This window comes from Stegostoma tigrinum, chromosome 2, assembly GCF_030684315.1.
Source record: "Stegostoma tigrinum isolate sSteTig4 chromosome 2, sSteTig4.hap1, whole genome shotgun sequence".
Taxonomy (NCBI): Eukaryota; Metazoa; Chordata; class Chondrichthyes; order Orectolobiformes; family Stegostomatidae; genus Stegostoma; species Stegostoma tigrinum.
In genome coordinates, this window is record NC_081355.1 from 150,543,691 (window position 1) to 150,561,797 (window position 18,107).

At 41.9% G+C, this 18,107-nt stretch overlaps 1 protein-coding gene and 1 long non-coding RNA gene across 5 annotated transcripts in view; one reads left to right on the forward strand and one right to left on the reverse strand.

Annotated features, from left to right (window-relative positions):
* The window catches only part of ccdc13 (coiled-coil domain containing 13), a 42,393-nt gene that overhangs the window by 19,636 nt on the left and 4,650 nt on the right, over positions 1-18,107 (forward strand). Inside the window, exons 6-14 of one of the 4 annotated variants that reach the window (XM_048520264.2) lie at positions 307-411; positions 1,752-1,922; positions 3,272-3,448; positions 3,682-3,888; positions 6,489-6,643; positions 9,383-9,466; positions 13,041-13,160; positions 13,695-13,843; positions 15,353-15,467. In XM_048520264.2, coding sequence (XP_048376221.2) covers positions 307-411; positions 1,752-1,922; positions 3,272-3,448; positions 3,682-3,888; positions 6,489-6,643; positions 9,383-9,466; positions 13,041-13,160; positions 13,695-13,843; positions 15,353-15,467 — 1,283 coding nt within the window. The remainder of the gene's footprint in view (positions 1-306; positions 412-1,751; positions 1,923-3,271; positions 3,449-3,681; positions 3,889-6,488; positions 6,644-9,382; positions 9,467-13,040; positions 13,161-13,694; positions 13,844-15,352; positions 15,468-18,107) is intronic. The other 3 variants (XM_048520281.2, XM_048520272.2, XM_048520289.2) reach the window with 3 other exon arrangements.
* Positions 8,752-18,107, reverse strand: part of LOC125446626 (uncharacterized) — a 41,498-nt gene continuing 32,142 nt past the window's right edge. Inside the window, exon 3 of the long non-coding RNA XR_007246440.2 lies at positions 8,752-9,265. This is a non-coding gene — a long non-coding RNA (uncharacterized LOC125446626). The remainder of the gene's footprint in view (positions 9,266-18,107) is intronic.

An 18,107-nucleotide genomic window follows, 5' to 3' on the forward strand; every position in this document is an offset into this window, starting at 1 on the left:
ATGGGGGCAGCAAAATCACTGCTAACAGCTGATTACCAAAAGAATAGGGGCAGAGGTTATGATTTGGAATTGTTGAACTGGATGTTGAGTCCAGAAGGCTAGAAAATGCCTAGAAGAAGAATGAGGCACTGTTCCTCAGCTTCTATTGAGCTTCAAAGTAACTGTTTAGCAGGCAGAGGTTCTGACATGTCAGAATGGCGATGGGACAGAAAATTAAAGTGACACGCATTCAGAAACGTGGGCTAATGTAGGTGTTGCGCAGAGTGGTCATCCAACATGCAGTGAAGATTTCCTTATTTTTACTAGGCATTGGCTAATGAAGTGGGGGAAGATGTGAATATACAGCATTTGCTGAATAACAAGGGGACATGGCGTGGCCGAGCTCAGCAGATCCAAATCTTACAGAAGAAGGTAAGACATCCCAAAATGAGTTGTGGACTGGGGGATAGGTTATTCTTCATTTACCTGTGCTGGTAACTAAAATTGTAGTGTCGGCATAGCGACTGTTGGGTTATTTCTGACTCATTGGCATTTATTTTCTTATTAGGAGGAGGAGATCTGCAGTGAGCTAGAACTTTGTCTCTAGTTTACTGACTGTAACCAAGTCTTAAAACATTGTCTTTACTAATTTAAATGGAGAAATATATGTAGTTGTCAAATCTAAGAGAATAAATGTGGCCCAATATTATAGATTAATCAAAGGTGTTGTTGAACAAAAGAATGAACTGGTTGCATGTTAGATTAAAAAAACTTGCCCTAAAACTGGAAGACAAATCGACTCTTTCAAACAAGGCAGCAAATTACAGTTCTTTTGGATCATTTTTTTCCAAATACCTTGCAAATCCAGATTTCTTTATGCTATACAGTTTTAAGTTTTTAAGAAGTTTTGTAGCTCAGGTTGTGGATGAAGTTGTAGACTTGCTCGCCAAGCCAGTGTGTTTCATTGCAGACGTTTCATCACCTGGCTAGGTAACATCGTCAGTGCACCTCCGGTGAAGTGTTGGTGTTCTGTCCCACTTATTATTTACATGCCTTGGTTTGCTAGGGTGTCATTACTTCCAGTTCTGTTTTTCAGTGGTTTGTTTATCGGGGGCAGTTTGATGTGTTTGTTGATGGAGTTCCATTTGGAATGCCAGGCCTCCAGGAATTCCCTGGCATGTTTCTGTTTGGCTTGTGTTATTAGGGATGGGTTGTCCCAGTCAAATTTATGTCCTTCTTTGGCTGTGTGCATTGAGACCAGTGAGAATTGCTCTTGGTGGCTAATTGGTGTTCATGTGTTCTTATTGTCAGTTTTCTTCCAGTTTGGCCTGTATACTGTTTCTCACAGTCCTTGCATGGTATTTTGTATAATACATTAGTTTTATTGGTTGTAGGTAATGGGATCCTTTATGTTCATTAGTTGCTGTTGCAGCATGGTTGTTGGTTTGTGGGTTACCCTGATACATAGAACATAGAACATTACAGCACAGTGCAAGCCCTTCGGCCCTTGATGTTGTGCCGAAAATACCTTGGGGTCTGAGTAGTCATGTGGTCATGTCTAATATGTCTCTGATGTACGGTAGGGTGACTAGTGTGTCTGGCCATGTTATGTCTTCTTGTGGTCTGTGTGGAGGTGACGGCAGATTGAAGAAACTGCTGGTGATTAGCAATGTTATGGAGGATATATGAGATTTGTAATCAATTTTAATGCAAAAAAATCATTGTGGCTCAGTCTATTCCTGCGTATCTTATTATTTCTCATGTTTAACTAGGTCCAAGAGTTGGAAAGCCAAATGGGGCTAAGTGGCCAGAAAGGACGATCATCTGAACACAGCGTGGAAGAGGAAATGCTAGGTATTTCAGGATTGCGACGTTTGTCAAATCAAGATAAAAATGTAGCATACATTCGTACACTAGAGAAGGAAAGAAAGGAAGCATTGGACGTAAGTACTTAATAATCTCTGAATAATATAGCACTTCCCATGAGAAATTCACCATTTATTTCCATTCATGAAGCTCTCGAGGCTAATTTCCAAATATCAAAGTCACAGTTGAGTTGCCACAAGTATTATGAATGGGGGATGGTGGAGGTATTTTGTTTGATGCAGAATTGTTCAGTATTCTCTTTGCATTGCTTGTACTTTTCTATTTGTCTTCAAGAATGTCATAGGACCTTGTTATTTGTTATTTGTTCAAACTAGGCATAAACATAGTTCTAAGATATCATAACCATTCAACTATGGAAGGCAAGTAGCAAGTTCTACAAACATTATTCTACATTGATGCAAAGATTATCTTGTTGCCGAAGCTTTACACCTTGCTTAGTAGGTGAAACACAACAATGCCAAATTTCAAACAATCACAACAATTACACTACAAGATAAAGGGTTAAAATTGATTCGGAGATAGTAGAACCTGTCGCTGCTGGAAAATCTGAGATAAAAAAGTGTACAGATGGATGAACACAGCAGGCCAAACAGCATCAGAGGAGCAGGAAAGCTGACGTTTTGCATCTGAACCCTTCTTCAGAAGAACGTCAGCTTTCCTGCTCCTCTGATGCTGCTTGGCCTGCTGTGTTCAACCAGCACTACACCTTGTTATCACAGGGTAAAGGGTGCTGTTTGGCTGGTGAGTCAACTCTGATTGGCCAAGGCTATTGCGAATGGAGAAAGTAATGGGAGCTAGAGAGAGCCCCAGGCTCCTGGATAATTAACAAAAGGGCAAGGAAAATGAAGGGAATACATTCAAATCTTGTGTCTTATCAGCACCCTTTTCTCCTGTATTATAGATTGTTGTTATCATTTAAATTTGACATCATTGCATTTATTCTGATGAATAGAAAAAAAAAGTTTTGAAAGCAGGTATCCTTTCAGCAACATTCAAGTTCTCTACCACGAAGCAACCGTTTGCAGACATTTTTTAATCAGGCAGCTGGATGATTTGAATTCAGCACAGTGAATAAAGGAAGAGCGTAGCAATGGAGAAAGAATTAGATGCAGAACTGAGGAACCAAGAGTGTCAAAAGAGAAGAGTAAATCTTCTTGATAAATGCTGGATTGTTATTAGAATGAGTAAGCAGGAGGCGTGGAAGAAGGAAAGAATAAAACATTGTCAACACATCAGGATATTGGAACATCTTTGTAGGGTCAAGCAATCTGTGAGACATAATGGCAGAATTAGCCCCATCAGTTAAAGATGGTCAACTGTCCAACAGTAAAAGCTGTCATATCAATAGTAATTTAAAAGTATGTCCTGTTTTATACAAGTTGTGCATGATAGTATATTTGCTTAGAAAATGACTGGTGACCACGAGAGGTTGAAGAAAGACCATGAGGAACTCAAAAATAAATTTGATGGATCTAAAGCCAGGAACAAAGTTCTGTCGAGTGAGCTCAAGATCTTGAAGAGTCAAGTGGTGACCCTTCTCGAGAAAGGGAAGCATGATGATGAGCTGGTTGGTGCGTTGCTGGTAAGAAATATTGTTTACTTAAATTGAAATAGGAGTGAAAATAGTGAATAATTGAATGAAGACTGAATCATTTGCATGCCCCTCCCATCCCTTCATCTCCATCCGTGCATTCACTATTCCTGACTGGCAAGAATCGTAATATTGATACTTCGATGATTGTTGTAATGGATAAAGAGAAGAAAATGTTTGCAGTTTAACATTAACACTTGTTTATACAATGGGCTATTTTACAGAAGCAGCAGAAACAAATGCAGGAGATTATGGGCTGCTTAAGTCAGCATGAGTCAAAGAATAAGGACACTAAGCAAATTCTGAGCCAGCAGCAGAACTGTGAAACCCAGAAGCAGAGCTCTGTGATTGGAGAATTAAAACAGATGGTGACTGAGCGGGAAGCTAAAGTGAAAGATCTTGAGGAAGAGATCAAACAACTGTTACTAAAGGTATCCAGCATGGATTTGATCCACATGATGCCATCTCTGAGGTTTGAAATCTTAGATAGAAGCTTTTTGTGACTGGTTTGAAACAACATTTTAGACCTTCTAGATTTGAGAGTTTTCAATTCAGACACCTCTGATTATATGGTGTGGAGCTGGATGAACACAGCAGGCCAAGCAGCATCTTAGGAGCAGGAAGGCTGACGTTTCGGGCCTAGATCCTCTGATTATATTCAGTGTTCATTTAGAACATGGACCAAGATCCCTTCCATGCCCCAGACTTCATGAACTCCTTTCTGTCCAAAGTTTGTTGACTATTCTGTCATGAAGCTCCAAATCAGTTTTCTTTGGACTCACCTTGGAAATAGTAGCCAGGCGTGGGGTCAAGGTCCAGGTCATTCACTGACACTGTCTCCTGATGTAGGATGACCTCCATTGAACTCTCCAATGACCTCCAGGCACTAATGATATTGTTCCCACTCCAGCACTACCAGAATTTGACACCCTTACATTGGTGAATTCACAGTTAGCATTAGAATTTCACAGGCATCTTGCTTTGCATATTGAATGAGAGTCTGCAACGTACAGAAAATGATAGGCTAAATCGAGGTGGCAGGATAGCATTTGGAGAGTTTGAGAGGTGGTTCTGCATTCCCTAGAACTGTCTGAAGAAGAGATTCTTAGCATTCAGTTACAGCAAGTCTACAGCCCAGAAACAGTCCATTAAATTCAGCTGGCATTTAAACTCCCAACTATCCTCCTCTTAACCCTTCTTTATCTAATCCTACGACAAGGGTTGTACTCTTGTACTTGCTATATTGCAAACTTCTTCACAATCTCTGCTACCTATTGATTCCCTGCTGTGACAGCCACCAGATTCTTTACACATTGCTCCCTGAAAAAGAAGTTGTGTACTAATTTCTCTCTAACTCTTGGTAAACCTTTTAACCAAATCTCTCGGTTTCACTTTAAATTAGCCTCAAACCAGCTATCTATCACCTTTACTCTAATGTCTAATAACTACAATTAATGGACATGTGGCAATAACAGTAATAACAACACAAATTTAGCTAGTGCCTTTAATATGGAAAATCATTCCAAGGTGCTTCACAAGAGCAATATCCAGAGATTGCTGCATCATTTTAAACAGATCCGTTTGGGAGATACACCAGTATTACATCCTTGGTCAAAGATTTGGAATTGAAGCTACTGCAGAATAGAAGGGAACAATGACACTAACCATTTTCTGTAAAATATGGAATACTATTGACAGAAACTTGTACCTGATCCCCTTAAATTATGACAAAAGCATGGGGAGCCATCCACACAAACTACAAAGATCATTTGTTTCCAAATAAGTGTATCAGCGAGCTTTCTTCCCAAAAATGATTCCACTTTGGAGCAAAATACCAAAGGAAAGCAAAATACTGTGGTTGTCAGAAATCTGTAATTAAAAAAAGCCAGTTCAGGAGAAATGTGGCAGGTTTGGTAGCATTGACCTATTTTCTCTCTCTCTCTTCTCTTGCTCTCTTCTCTCTCCTCCCCTCCCTCACAGCCGCCGCCAATCGACAGACACATACACACACACTCAGACCAGCTGAGCACTTCCTGTTTTTATTACAAGCTGCCAAAGGTTCATCACTGGAAATTGAGATTAGTTCTATTTCAAAGTTTTCATTATTAGGTCTACCATTCTCAGTATGTCACACCTGGTTTTGCAAGAGTTACTTCTACAAATGTTGGTGGGATGCAGATTTTAGTCTGTGTTACTGATGCAACTAAAGCAGAAGCAGAAACAAATTTGACAATACGACACAGAGGAGATATTAGTTTAGGTGACTGGAAGCTTTGTCAAAGAGAGAAATCTTGTGGAGCAATTAAATTGAGATATTGCAGAAGAAAGCAAAAGGTAGGGGTAAAACAAAATCTGTTACTGGAAGTGTGAGTGTGTGGCATTGCTTAGGACTGGTCAGGTGAGTGATGCTCATATTTTCTATGTACACAAAGGAAAAAAATCAAGCTTTACTTGCTGACACCAGATTGATGAGAGACGCTTCCATTGCTACTAGTCATTACTACTAAATGACTAGTAGCAATCTAGGATTTGTTCGTAGCAAATCATAAGTAGTGCAGGAATAATTGAGGTAATTTCAAAGAAGAATAGATTGATAGATAAAATGATCAGATTTATTATCTTCCTCAAGAGTAAGTGTTAAGCCATTCAGGACTGAGATGAGGAAGGATTTTTTCACTTGGAGTTGCGAACCTGTGGAATTCTCAACCACAGAAAGCTGTTGGGGCCAGTTTGTTAGATACATTCAAGAGGGAGCTGGATGTGGTCCTTGTGGCTAAAGGGATCAAGGGGTATAGAGAGAAAGCGGGAGTGGGATACAGAAATTGCATGATCAGCCATGATCATGTTGAGTGGTGGTACAGGCTGAAAGAGCAAAATGGCTTACTCCTGCAGGAATTTTCTATGTTTCAAACATTAAGCCAAGCCATAGGTTCCTTGCCATCTTCTTGTATCATTTTGAAGGCATCACATTTTGCATCTCACTTGTTGCTACAAAATGATTATGATCACCTTTCTGAATTATATTTCACAGCAACATCAGGAGAAGAAGCTTTCAGGTGACCAGGTGCCTGTGAATCTCCCCAGGTGTTGTTCTTCCTCAGCTCAGCTGGACAATACCAATGGACATTCAACTGAGAGTTCTGTTTCAGCTGACACTGAACTCACAGGGAGACCACTTTCTGCTCAGTAAGTCAACAAAAAGTCATGGAATGAGTAAAGGCCATCTAGCCCAGACTATGTGTAACTTATTAAAGAGTAATATGTTTGATTCTGAACTACCCTGTCTAAAGACCTGAGAAGCTGTTCAGTTGTCACAAAGAACCCTCAGCACCACCTTCCCGAGAACATTTAGTGATGGGCTTTCAATACTGAGCCTTCCAGTGATGCCCACATCCTTTGAACAAATAAAAAAAATGGTGACAGCCTCTGTCGTTTCAAGTTAGTCAGCATTGTTTTCAAATAAGTGGTAGAACCAAGGTATTCAAACATCTAAGGTTAAGTCTTTATTACGAATTGAATTCGAAAACCAAAAGGAGGACAAAGAGGGTGCAATATTAGATAAATGTACTGGTTTTACTCTGATAAAATGCCTCAACTAAGCAATTGTTTCTTCCTACTCCTCAGACTGTTTCTTTTTCATACCTGGCGTTCATTACAAATTCCTTCATCTTTGAGTTGAAATGTAGCATTTCATGAGGAACTACGTGAAAAGTCTTTTCGTAGTCAAGGTACACCACTTCAGCAAGCTTGTCACAATTTACTTGGTTTGCACTACCTCATAGGAGTCAATGAGATTTGTGAGGAAATAACTTTCTCTTTTCAATGCTGACTATTGTTAAATAAAATGTTGTTTACCATTGGGATTCCTGAAACTTGCATAAATTCTTTTTTCAGTTCATTATTTTACATGTAATACAAAACCATCTAGCCAGTATAGATAAAAACTAATTGGTCTGAAGTTGCATTTGGCTTTTCTGCACACTTCTAGAGTATCAACGTCACATCTATTTCCAACCTTCTGAAGTCTCCCCAGTACCCGATTACTTCCTTGTAACAAATGCCAGTACTTCACAAATCTCTCTCCACACCTTCAGATAAATAATATCTGTTCCCTTTTATTTGTCTTCTTTGAAGTCCAGTCATCTCCCCTCAGCCTTTGAGCACAAATAACTCATTACGAACAGTTGGAAGGAATAATCATTCTGTATATTTACCACTTTATATTCAGCCTTAGTTTCAAACTTACTTTGCATCTTTCTTGTTTGCACGTTTTCTCAGGCTGCTTTTTCTTTCCTGATTGTTGTGATATTGAAAGAATGCTTTATAGTATTTTTCTGGATTTCTGCTGCATTGCTTTCCCCTGGGCTTGCTTGTCTCATCGTTTTTTCACTATGTCTCTCCAATTATTTTCTTATATCTGACCAGTGAGCTGTCCCTTTCTCCACTACCAGATTTATACTTACCATCTTTTTCCTTATCTTATTTCTAATTTATTACAGTACTTTGTGACCTGTTTGTTTAGTCTGAGGTTTGGGTGAGGTAATTTTTCACTGTTGCAATTTAAAGATTCCAGGAGATGGCTGCTGTGTAGAAATAAAGTAGGATGCCAAAGTTGCTGGGTCTAGGCCTGAAACATCAGCTTTTGTGCTCCTGAGATGCTGCTTGGCCTGCTGTGTTCATCCAGCTTCACACTTTGTTAACAAAGTTGCTGAGTCATTTCTCTATAGAATGAGTTACCTGCATCGCTGATGCTCAAAAGTTGGTGGAGTGGAGTAATGGAACATGTCCCACCACTCAACACCAGAGGCCAGCAAACCAGACTCCAACCATACCCTAATTTTGAAAGTAAACTAGGAGTTATATGTTAAAGAGTACATTCCAGTGCTCCCAGTTGATTGCCCAGGTCAGAGAGTCAAGGTTATGGTAGCCTCTCTCTGCTCCTGCTTGTAATGTCTTAAATGTTAGCCAATTGAAATGCGGCAAGTAATTAGACTCTCATTAGTAGGGCCCAGAACAAAATAGAAGCCTTGGCTGACAGTCCGTTTCAACTAATGTTTTGTCGTGGCTGGTTAACTGCTGCTACTCACAGCAGAAAACAGCTTCAAGTGTAAAGGAGGAGAAAATAAATCAGTTCAGAGACCAATCCTAGTTAGCGAAGAAGTAGGGGTTGGCTGGTGTGAAAGCAACACCATTTGTAGCTGAGTGAAATTTGTGTTTCAGCTGCTTTTGTCTGTTTAAGTGAAACTTTATGCAATTATGAATATATACTTTGAGAGCTCGAGTAAAAGGGGGAGAAAGGGTTGGATTTGATTTTATTTATTGTTGTCACATGTACCTAATATTTTTTGTTTTGCATGTAGTAGAGGAAGATCATAATATACATAGACACAAAGATCATAGTGTGGATTGAACAGAACAAGTACACGATTATGGCTGCAAAGAAGTTATACAAAAAGCAAGATAAACATTAGATTTGAAATTTGAGAGGCCCAGTTAGGAGACTAGTTATAGTGAGGAAGAAGCTGTCCTTGAACTTGTGGTTGATTCGCTCGCTGAGCTGGTGCGTTGTTCCGCAGAATTTTCATTACCCTAATGGGTAACATCATCAGTGCAGCCTCCGATGAAGTGCCATTGTATTTTCCCGCCTGTTATTTAAACTCTGGAGTCCGTCGAGCTGGTTTACCTCACTTCCAGTTTCCCATCGCAGTGGAGTGTATATAGGGTAGAGCTCTACGTGTTTGTTGATGGCTTTCTTTGTGAAGTACCAGGCTTCTAGGAATTCCCGTGCTTCTCCTTGAACTTGTTGGTCTGTGTGTAAAATTATTGATAAAATTGAAAATCCACTGTGACTCATCTTTTCAGTAAACTTTGAGGTAATCATACCTTACCCAAAAGTTATTACATTTATTATGTTGATTTCAACAGAACATTGTCTAAAATGGGGCACACCCTAATTGAATGTGCAACAGTACGACCCCTCTCAGGGAATGCTATTGGAAGATGTGCCAGGTTAGTTCATCCTTTGCATTGAAATGAGTGCTTTCTGCTTTGAATAAGGTTCTGAATCTGAATAAAAACTAAATGAAAGTACTGTGGTTGCTGGAAATCAAAAATAAAAAAACAGAAATTTCTGGAAAATTTCAGCAGATCTGGCAGGATCTGTGGAGAGAAAGCTGAGGTAATTTTTTGGGGTCCAGTGATCCGAATTCAAAGTTGTTCTGAAAGACAGTCTCTGGACTCAAAGTGTTAACTCTGCTTATTCTAGATTTCCTATATAGGTCAGGGTCACCAGACTTGAACAGGTAGGAGTGGATCTTCCAGTTCATCCATGGTTTCCAGTTGGGGAAGCACTCAGATTAGTTTAGAAGCATAGAATTCCTCCAGCGTGGAAGCAAGCCATTTCGTCAACCGACTCCATATCGACCCTTCTAAGAGCAGCCCATATCCACCAATCCTATCCCTGTAATGCTGCATTTCCCATGGCTAATTTACCTAGACAGCACATCCCTGGACACTACAGGCAATTTAGCATGACCAATCCACCTAGCCTGCACATCTTTGGAGTATGAGAGGAAAGAGGAGCACACGCAGGAAATCCACACAGACATGGGGAGAATGTGCAAACTCCACATAGACAGTCACTTCAGGGTGGAATTGAATCTGTGTGGCAGAAGTGCTAACCACTGAGCCACTGTCCCGCTCACTTTGGCACGCAGTTCTCTACAGAGAACTTATGGATGCAGTCTGGGACAGTAATGGCAAATTCATTTAGGTTGGCCACTGAGTTCTTGAATATGGGCCAGTCAGCCAATTCCAAGCAGTCACATTGGAGCTAGTCAGTTACCTCAGACCAGCATTGCACGACTTTCTGTAACAGATCCTCATGCTTCAGTTTCTGCTTGTAAATTGAGTGTCAGCCTGTAGACTAGTGCTCTTACATTCTTGGGATGTGGGCAACCCCACAAGGACTGGCCTGAGTTACCATCCATTGGGTTAACCTTAACCATTAATTGTTCTTCTAACTGAGCTCTATGACACTTTGCTTCCAGAACACAAGTGGGAGAAAAAAGCTGAGATTTATAATGTTGGGGGTCTGAATATAAAATTAGTTGGAACATACTCCTCTAACCGTACTGACCTAAAGGTATTTAACATCGCTGTGGGTGAACCTTCTTCCTAACAACTGCAACACTACAAGAAGGTACTCACCACCACCTTCTCAAAGCCCATTAGGGATGCACAATAAATGCTGGCCACATCCTGTCAACAAATGTTATAAGAAGTACCTCTGATTAATAGATTGGAAGTTTCCTCTGCTTACCAACTAGATGCAGCCCAGTCAAAACAATCCCAGAGGACATGAAACTGAATGTTGAACTGCCATAATCCAATACTATTTGGATGAAATCAGTGTTCTTACTGAATGGCTCTGGGGATGATTGGCAGCAACAGCTTGCATTTATATAGTACCTTTTAACATAGTAATATGTCCACTTGAGCTTCACTGGAAGATTGTTGGATAAATTTGACACTCAGTATCATGTTAGAGCAAATAAGGAAAATGTTGGTCAAAAATATAGATTTAAAGCAATGCATTGAAATTGAGAAAAATAGAGAGGTGGAGAGTTTAGGGAGGAAATTTTGAGAGCTTCAAGTCTAAGCAGCTGAAGACATGGCTGCTAATATTAGTGTGATTAAAATTGGAACTATAAGGAGTTAATTTTTAACACTTCTGTTTAGCAACGTTTTGCTTTAAAGTCATTAGGATCGGAAATCTTGTTTGATGTCGCAAGATAAGTTTTGATGTTTACATTACCTAACCCGAATGGTGCTTTTTTGCTTCAACCTCTCCCTTTCTCAGACTTAAAGCTGTTCCTAGCCTTCTGTCTTGTGGCCTAACTCAGTGCTACACCACTGTCAAGAAGCCCCCACCCACCAGGCCCATTGATGCCACTACTTACTCCCACCCACTGTAGCCATCATCAATCAGCTACTCGCAGCTCCTAGGACCCATCAGACAGGACGGAGCCACACCGAGACCCTCAGCAAACTGGCCATGAGTTAGCTTGATAGCTCTCCATCCTCTGCGGGCCTCAGGGCATCAACCATGGCTGAGGGCACAGCAGACCCAGATCTCGCCTATTTCTGGAGGAATGTCAGCCCCACCTGAACTCAGCAGACTCCCTAAGCATCAGCCATTTGAGGCAGAGGCCAGAACTATGGGCTCCACACAGCCAGCAGCACAGCAATGCCAAACTCCATCCAAACCAGAATGGTCATCACCCTCTGCCCCATCAACCTGCACCCAGCAGCTCTGGCACACTGCCCCAATGGCCATGAACCACCATCCACTGCAGTCCTGGCAACTATCACTGAGAGCAAGAAAAAAATGTCAGTGAGAGCCCAGTGACAACAAATACTTAGTTGGCATGGGAAGGAAGGCCAATCCCCATAGCCAAAGGAGCATTTGCCCCTTCAGACCAAAGAGACAGCAGCACTGGCCTCTAAGAAGGGACCTTTGGAGGTCCCAGAAAACACCACTTTACAGTGGTCACAGGAACAAATGACAGCCCCAGCAAGTGGAGCCTGATGAGCAAAATGTCCAGCACAGACCCAGGAAGCAGTCTTGCTGTTTCCGCTCTGAAGCTTTGTTACTAGATTAAAACGTTGTTACTGTAATTAGAACATCATATTTTGCTTTTACATTTTTAGAAATCTTTTATGTTAATTTATTTCATTTGCCAGTGTATGAATTTAACCATTTAAAGTACTTTATTTCAACTTAAAGGCTAGAGGAGAAGTAAAAAGTTACTTTAGTCACCAAACCCAAACTTAAGAATCAGGTTTTTTAGGAACACAACCCCGACTTAGAATGTGCTCATTTAATGTGGCTGGAAGAGCACAAATGACTTGGATCGTTGTAGGGCTGGAAGAAATTATAGACATAGGGTGAGGAGAAACAATTTTTAAAACTGACTCATTGCCGGGAGCACGAATTAATATAGTTCAGAGAGCAGAGTGAATGGATCTTGATGTGATTTAGGTTATAGGAGAGATTTGGATTACCTCAAATTTATTGTAATTAGAAATGGGGCACCAACAGGAGAGTTTAGGTACGTTGTCAGGGGAGTATTGAGCAAGTATTGGACAACACCATCACGCTCTACTGTATGCTGAAACTGAATGGCCCCCTGAACGCCTTAACATGTAGTGTATCAATTTAAACCAAAAAGGCCATAAAATATAGGAGCAGAAATTGGACCATTTGGCCCATCAGGTCTGCTCTGCTATTCAATCATGGCTGATAAGTTTCTCAACCCCGTTCTCCTGCCTTCTCCCCTTAATGATCAAGAATTCATCGAACTCTGTCCTAAATATACTCAATGACCTGGCCTCCAAAGCCTTCTGTGGCAATGAATTCCAAAGATTCACCACTCTCTGGCTGAAGACGTTTCTCCTCATCTTTGTTCTGAGAGCGTTCCCTTCACTCTAAGGCTTTGCCATTGCATCCTAGTCTGTCCTGCTAATTACAGCATTCTGTAATGAAGCTGTGAATCCTTTACATGATCTCTCTTCTCCACAGCGTGAATGGAACTGATGTGAAAGCTCTTCAGATACAATGCACAGAATATAAAGCCTTTTACCAAGCCGCAGAAGTAGAAAGGGACAAACTAATGGAGCTAGTTACCATACTACAGAAGAGGTAAGATCAGGGCACAAATTAAGTTGAAGAGAATTGTTTAATATTTTCAGGGAATTTTTAAAGTTAGTGAGATAATTAGTTTTACAATCTAAATTTGAGAGGTCTGCTGAGCTTTAAAAGAACTAATGACAACACCAGTGACAATAAGATGAAGGGTAGTCAGTCCATCAAGTCTGCTCCACCATTCAATGAGATCATGGCCGGTCTGATAATCCTCAACTCCATTTTCCTGCCTTTGTTCATTAATGCTTAATTTTCTTACTACTTAAAAATCTGCCACTCCTTGAAAATGCTTAATGATCCAGCCTTGACAGCCCTTCTTCAGTAAAGAATTGCTATAATTCACAATTCTCTGAGAAAAGACATTTCTGGCCTCTGTCTAAACAGTACAATCCCTTACTCTGTGATTATGCGCTGTGGTCCTAGACTCTCCGACAAGAGTAAACAATCTCTCAGCATCTAACATTAAAGTCCCTAAGAATCTTAAATGTTTTTAATAAGGTCACCTCTCCTTTTAAATGGACTATGCTTTAGGTTAGAAGATAGCAATGACACGATTTTAGAAACTGAACAGAAGCTTCTAGAGCAGCGCCGGTGGTCTGTGACTTTGGAACAACAACTTGGAAAAGCCAAACTGGATGCAGGAAAGACCCATGACAAACCTTCAAATAAAAATAAAGCAAGTAAGTGCATTTGTAGTCTTATGCTTAAGCATTCAACTGGTCTTTTCTGCTCGTCCCCTGCAGAAATTATCAATGTTTTCTGACTAGGGATGATTCAGCACTCTAAACTGTTACAGCACAATGTAGAGGATACTGCCTCATACCTCCAAGTGGTGTTCAAAATGGAGAATTACTGATTCATTAGCTGAGTACGTGTTGATTAACAGGAAGTTTCCTCGCCCATTTTTGACCTGATGCCATGACGCTTCATACAGTCCGCAGTCAATGTTGATGACCGTCAGGGCAACTCCCTCATATCAGTGTCCTGCTGGTGGAACAAAACATTCCTAGGGGTGGAAATGGTGTGTGGAACATTGAGTGTAAGATTTGATTCCGTGTGCATTACTGTCAGGCTGTTGCTTGCCTGATCTCCAATCTAGAACAAGTAATGTAGGAATTTGAGAGTTAGCATTGATGCAGTGCAATGGGAGTTTTCTTCAGGTTTGTAATTGGAGCGGCAGAAGTGTCTCCCAATCCAAAGTAGAATCAAGTCTCACTTTGAGTGCATAACAACAAAAGCAATGATCATGTTGATTCTGTCTTCCTTCAAGGTCAACAACAACTTGCATTTCCACAGTAGTAATACATCCTATTAGTGTTCACATCAATGTGAACAGACAAAAGATGAAACTGAAGCAGATAAAGAAGTGTAGGAACAGGTTGGATTTTGAAGAGTGTCAAAGGAAGAGAGGGAGAGTGCTGATGAGATTTATAGATGTAATTCCACAGCATGGGGCTTAAACAGTTGAAAGCACGGCCATCAGTTTTGAAGTGATGAAAATTGATCATGAGTGCAGAAAACATTAGAATTTGAGGGACAGAGAATCTCAAGTGTTCAATGGCTACAGCTAGGGAGGGCTTTGAAAATGCTGTGTATTTCAAACTTCAGGTGTTGCCAGTCACTGAGCAGAGTGGCAACTGATGAATGGTGTTTGCTGTGAGTTAGAATACAGGCAGCAGTTGAAACCAGAAAATAAATGTGAGTGAGAAATATGATTCTGCTAATGGAACATTTCACTATCAAGTTTTTCCCAAATGAATCAGTACCTGGGACAGGGGAGCACATCAAGGTGAAATACCCAGGGCTTTCAGGAGCGCAGAGTGTTCAGGTTGGATGGGGCCAGTCTGCTTGGGTTAGTGGTCAGCAGTGGAATGGCCATGCTTAGATCAGGCACATGCCCGTTGTGCTTGTATCAAGATGCTGACAGACCTACTGAGTTTCTTCAGTCTGAGCTGTTTTTACTGAACGGGTGAAATTGGTCAGAGTATCAAGACTGGTGGAATTGCATTTGCCACCATTTATAAGAGACGCCCAATGTTGAGTTCTTTAGAAGTTGACAGGTGGTTTGTATAAAATGCAGTTGATGTTATCAAATGGGTTTTGAAAGCCTGCACATATCAAATTCACTTCCTACTTCTCTGACCATTGCTAAATTAAAACTCATCTCTGTCCTGTTTTCCTCAATGAAGTTTCATCCAGCAGCTCCGTCCGTCAATGTCAGAGCTTGTGTGGTAGTGGGGACCTACCTCCTGGGAGGCCGTTGACCTCAACTTTGGATATTCAAGTGGAAGAACTGAATACCCGGTAAGCTGTTTTTGTTTTACAGAGGTCTACATCCTTGTGCTGGTACAACATAATGAGCTACTTAAATATGGTAGAATAATTTTATATCAGTATATTCCTATATAATTCCTATTTTTTCACAAAACCACTCAAGAAATTACAGATTATTGGGAAATCCACGAGACTGAGCTACATGAAAATATAAAGCACGATGTTTGGTCCCTAATTACATCCATCCAACAGTGCTTATGTTGAGAGTATGTTGTGTACTTATTTGAACGTGGTAAGGACATGTGAATATAGCCATGTCAAATGAGAGTTCCTGCCGGGAACGGTCTATTACATCGGGTTGGGAAAGGGTTGTGGTGATTATGGGAGGCTCCTGTCTACCACACAGTATCCTGATTTGGAACAACATTGTATCTGTGCATGTACCTACACCATATGGAGTGCAATGGTTTAAGGAGGTTACTGTGGCTATAAGAGCAGATCAGAGCTAGGACTTCTGTGGCGAGTAACTCACCTTATGTCTCCAAAGCCTGTTAACCACTGACAGGCATAAAGTGGGATTATGATAGAATACTTTCCACTTGTCTGGATGAGTAAGGCTCAAGCAAAACTCAAGAAAGGGAAATTATGATCAGAGATAACGGGAACTGCAGATGCTGGAGAATCCAATATAACAAAGTGTGAAGCTGGATGAACACATCAGGCCAAGCAGCATCTCAGGAGCACAAAAGCTGACGTTTCGGGCCTAGACCCTTCATCAGAGAGGGGGATGGGGAGAGAGGGGGAGGTGGATTGAAGATAACTGATGTCCATTTCAAGCCCACCGACTCCCACAGCTACCTAGAATGCACCTCCTCCAACCCACCCTCCTGCAAAAATTCCATCCCCTATTCCCAATTCCTTTGCCTCTGCTGCATCTGCTCCCAGGGTGAGGCATTCCACTCCCCCATCCCAGATGTCCGTGTTCTTCAAGGACTGCAGCTATTCCCCCCCACAGTGGTCAAGAACGCCCTTGACCGTGTCTCCCACATTTCCCGCAACACATCCCTCACACCCGGCCCCCGCAATAACCACCCAAAGAGAATCCCCCTAGTCCTCACATACCACCCCACCAACCACCAGATACAACGCATCATCCTCCGACACTTCCGCCATCTACAATCTGACCCCACCACCCAAGACATTTTTCCATCCCCACCCTTGTCGGCATTCCAGAGAGACCACTCTCTCCGGGACTCCCTTGTCCGCTCCACGCTCCCCTCCAACCCCACCACACCCGGCACCTTCCCCTGCAACCGCAGAAAGTGCTACACTTGCCCCCACATCTCCTCCCTCACCCCCATCCCAGGCCCCAAGATGACTTTCCATATCAAGCAGATGTTAAGCTGCACATCTGCCAATGTGGTATATTGTATCCACTGTACCCGTTGTGGCTTCCTCTACATTGGGGAAACCAAGCGGAGGCTTGGGGACCGCTTTGCAGAACACTTCCGCTCGGTTCACAATAAGCAACTGCACCTCCCAGTCGCGAACCATTTTAACCTCCCATTCCTTAGATGACATGTCCATCATGGGCCTCCTGCACTGCCACAATGATGCCACCTGAAGGTTGCAGGAATAGCAACTCATATTCCGCTTGGGAACCCTGCAGACTAATGGTATCAATGTGGACTTCACAAGCTTCAAAATCTCCTCTTGCTCCACTGCATCCCAAAACCAGCCCATCTCGTCCGCTCCCCCCACTGCATCCCAAAACCAGCCCAGCTCATCCCTGCCTCCCTAACCTCTTCTTTCTCTCACCCATCCCCTCCTCCCACCTCAAGCCGCACCTCCATTTCCCACCTACTAACCTCATCCCGCCTCTTTGACCTGTCCGTCCTCCCCGGACTGACCTATCCCCTCCCTATCTCCCCACCTATACTCTCCTCTCCACCTATCTTCTCCTCTATCCATCTTTGGTCCACCTCCCCCTCTCCCCATCCCCCTCTCTGATGAAGGGTCTAGGCCTGAAACGTCAGCTTTTGTGCTCCTGAGATGCTGCTTGGCCTGCTGTGTTCATCCAGCTCCACACTTTATCTCAAGAATGGGAAAAACAGCTTCTTGACTGGCAGCCCTACATCACACCCAATCTCTTCAGTACCAATGCAGAGTAGCATCAGTGTAAAAGATGTGCACTGCTATAACTCACCAAGACTCCTACACAGCACTTTCAAATCTGTGACCTCTATTACCTAGAAGAACATAGCAGGAAACAAATGGGAACCCACTGTCAATGGCAAATTCTCATAGCTGCTAACCATCCCAACTTGGATATCACTGTTCCTTCCCTGTTACTGGCTCAAAATCCTGGAACTCCCTTTGCGACAGCACTGTGGTTACATCTACATACCATGGGCTGGAACAGTTGAAGAAGGTAGCTATCCGCACCTTCTTGCGGGCAATTAGGGACGGACAATAAATATTGGCCCCACTAGTAACATCCAGCTCTCATTAAAAATTGATAAAGTAACATTCTGATTTCTTGTCTTGTTTATTTGTATGTGTTGTTTGTTACCGATCTGCAATGGCTTACCTGAGATCATAGAACATTACAGCACAGTACAGGCCCTTTGGCCCTCGATGTTGTGCCGACCTGTCATACCGATCTCAAGC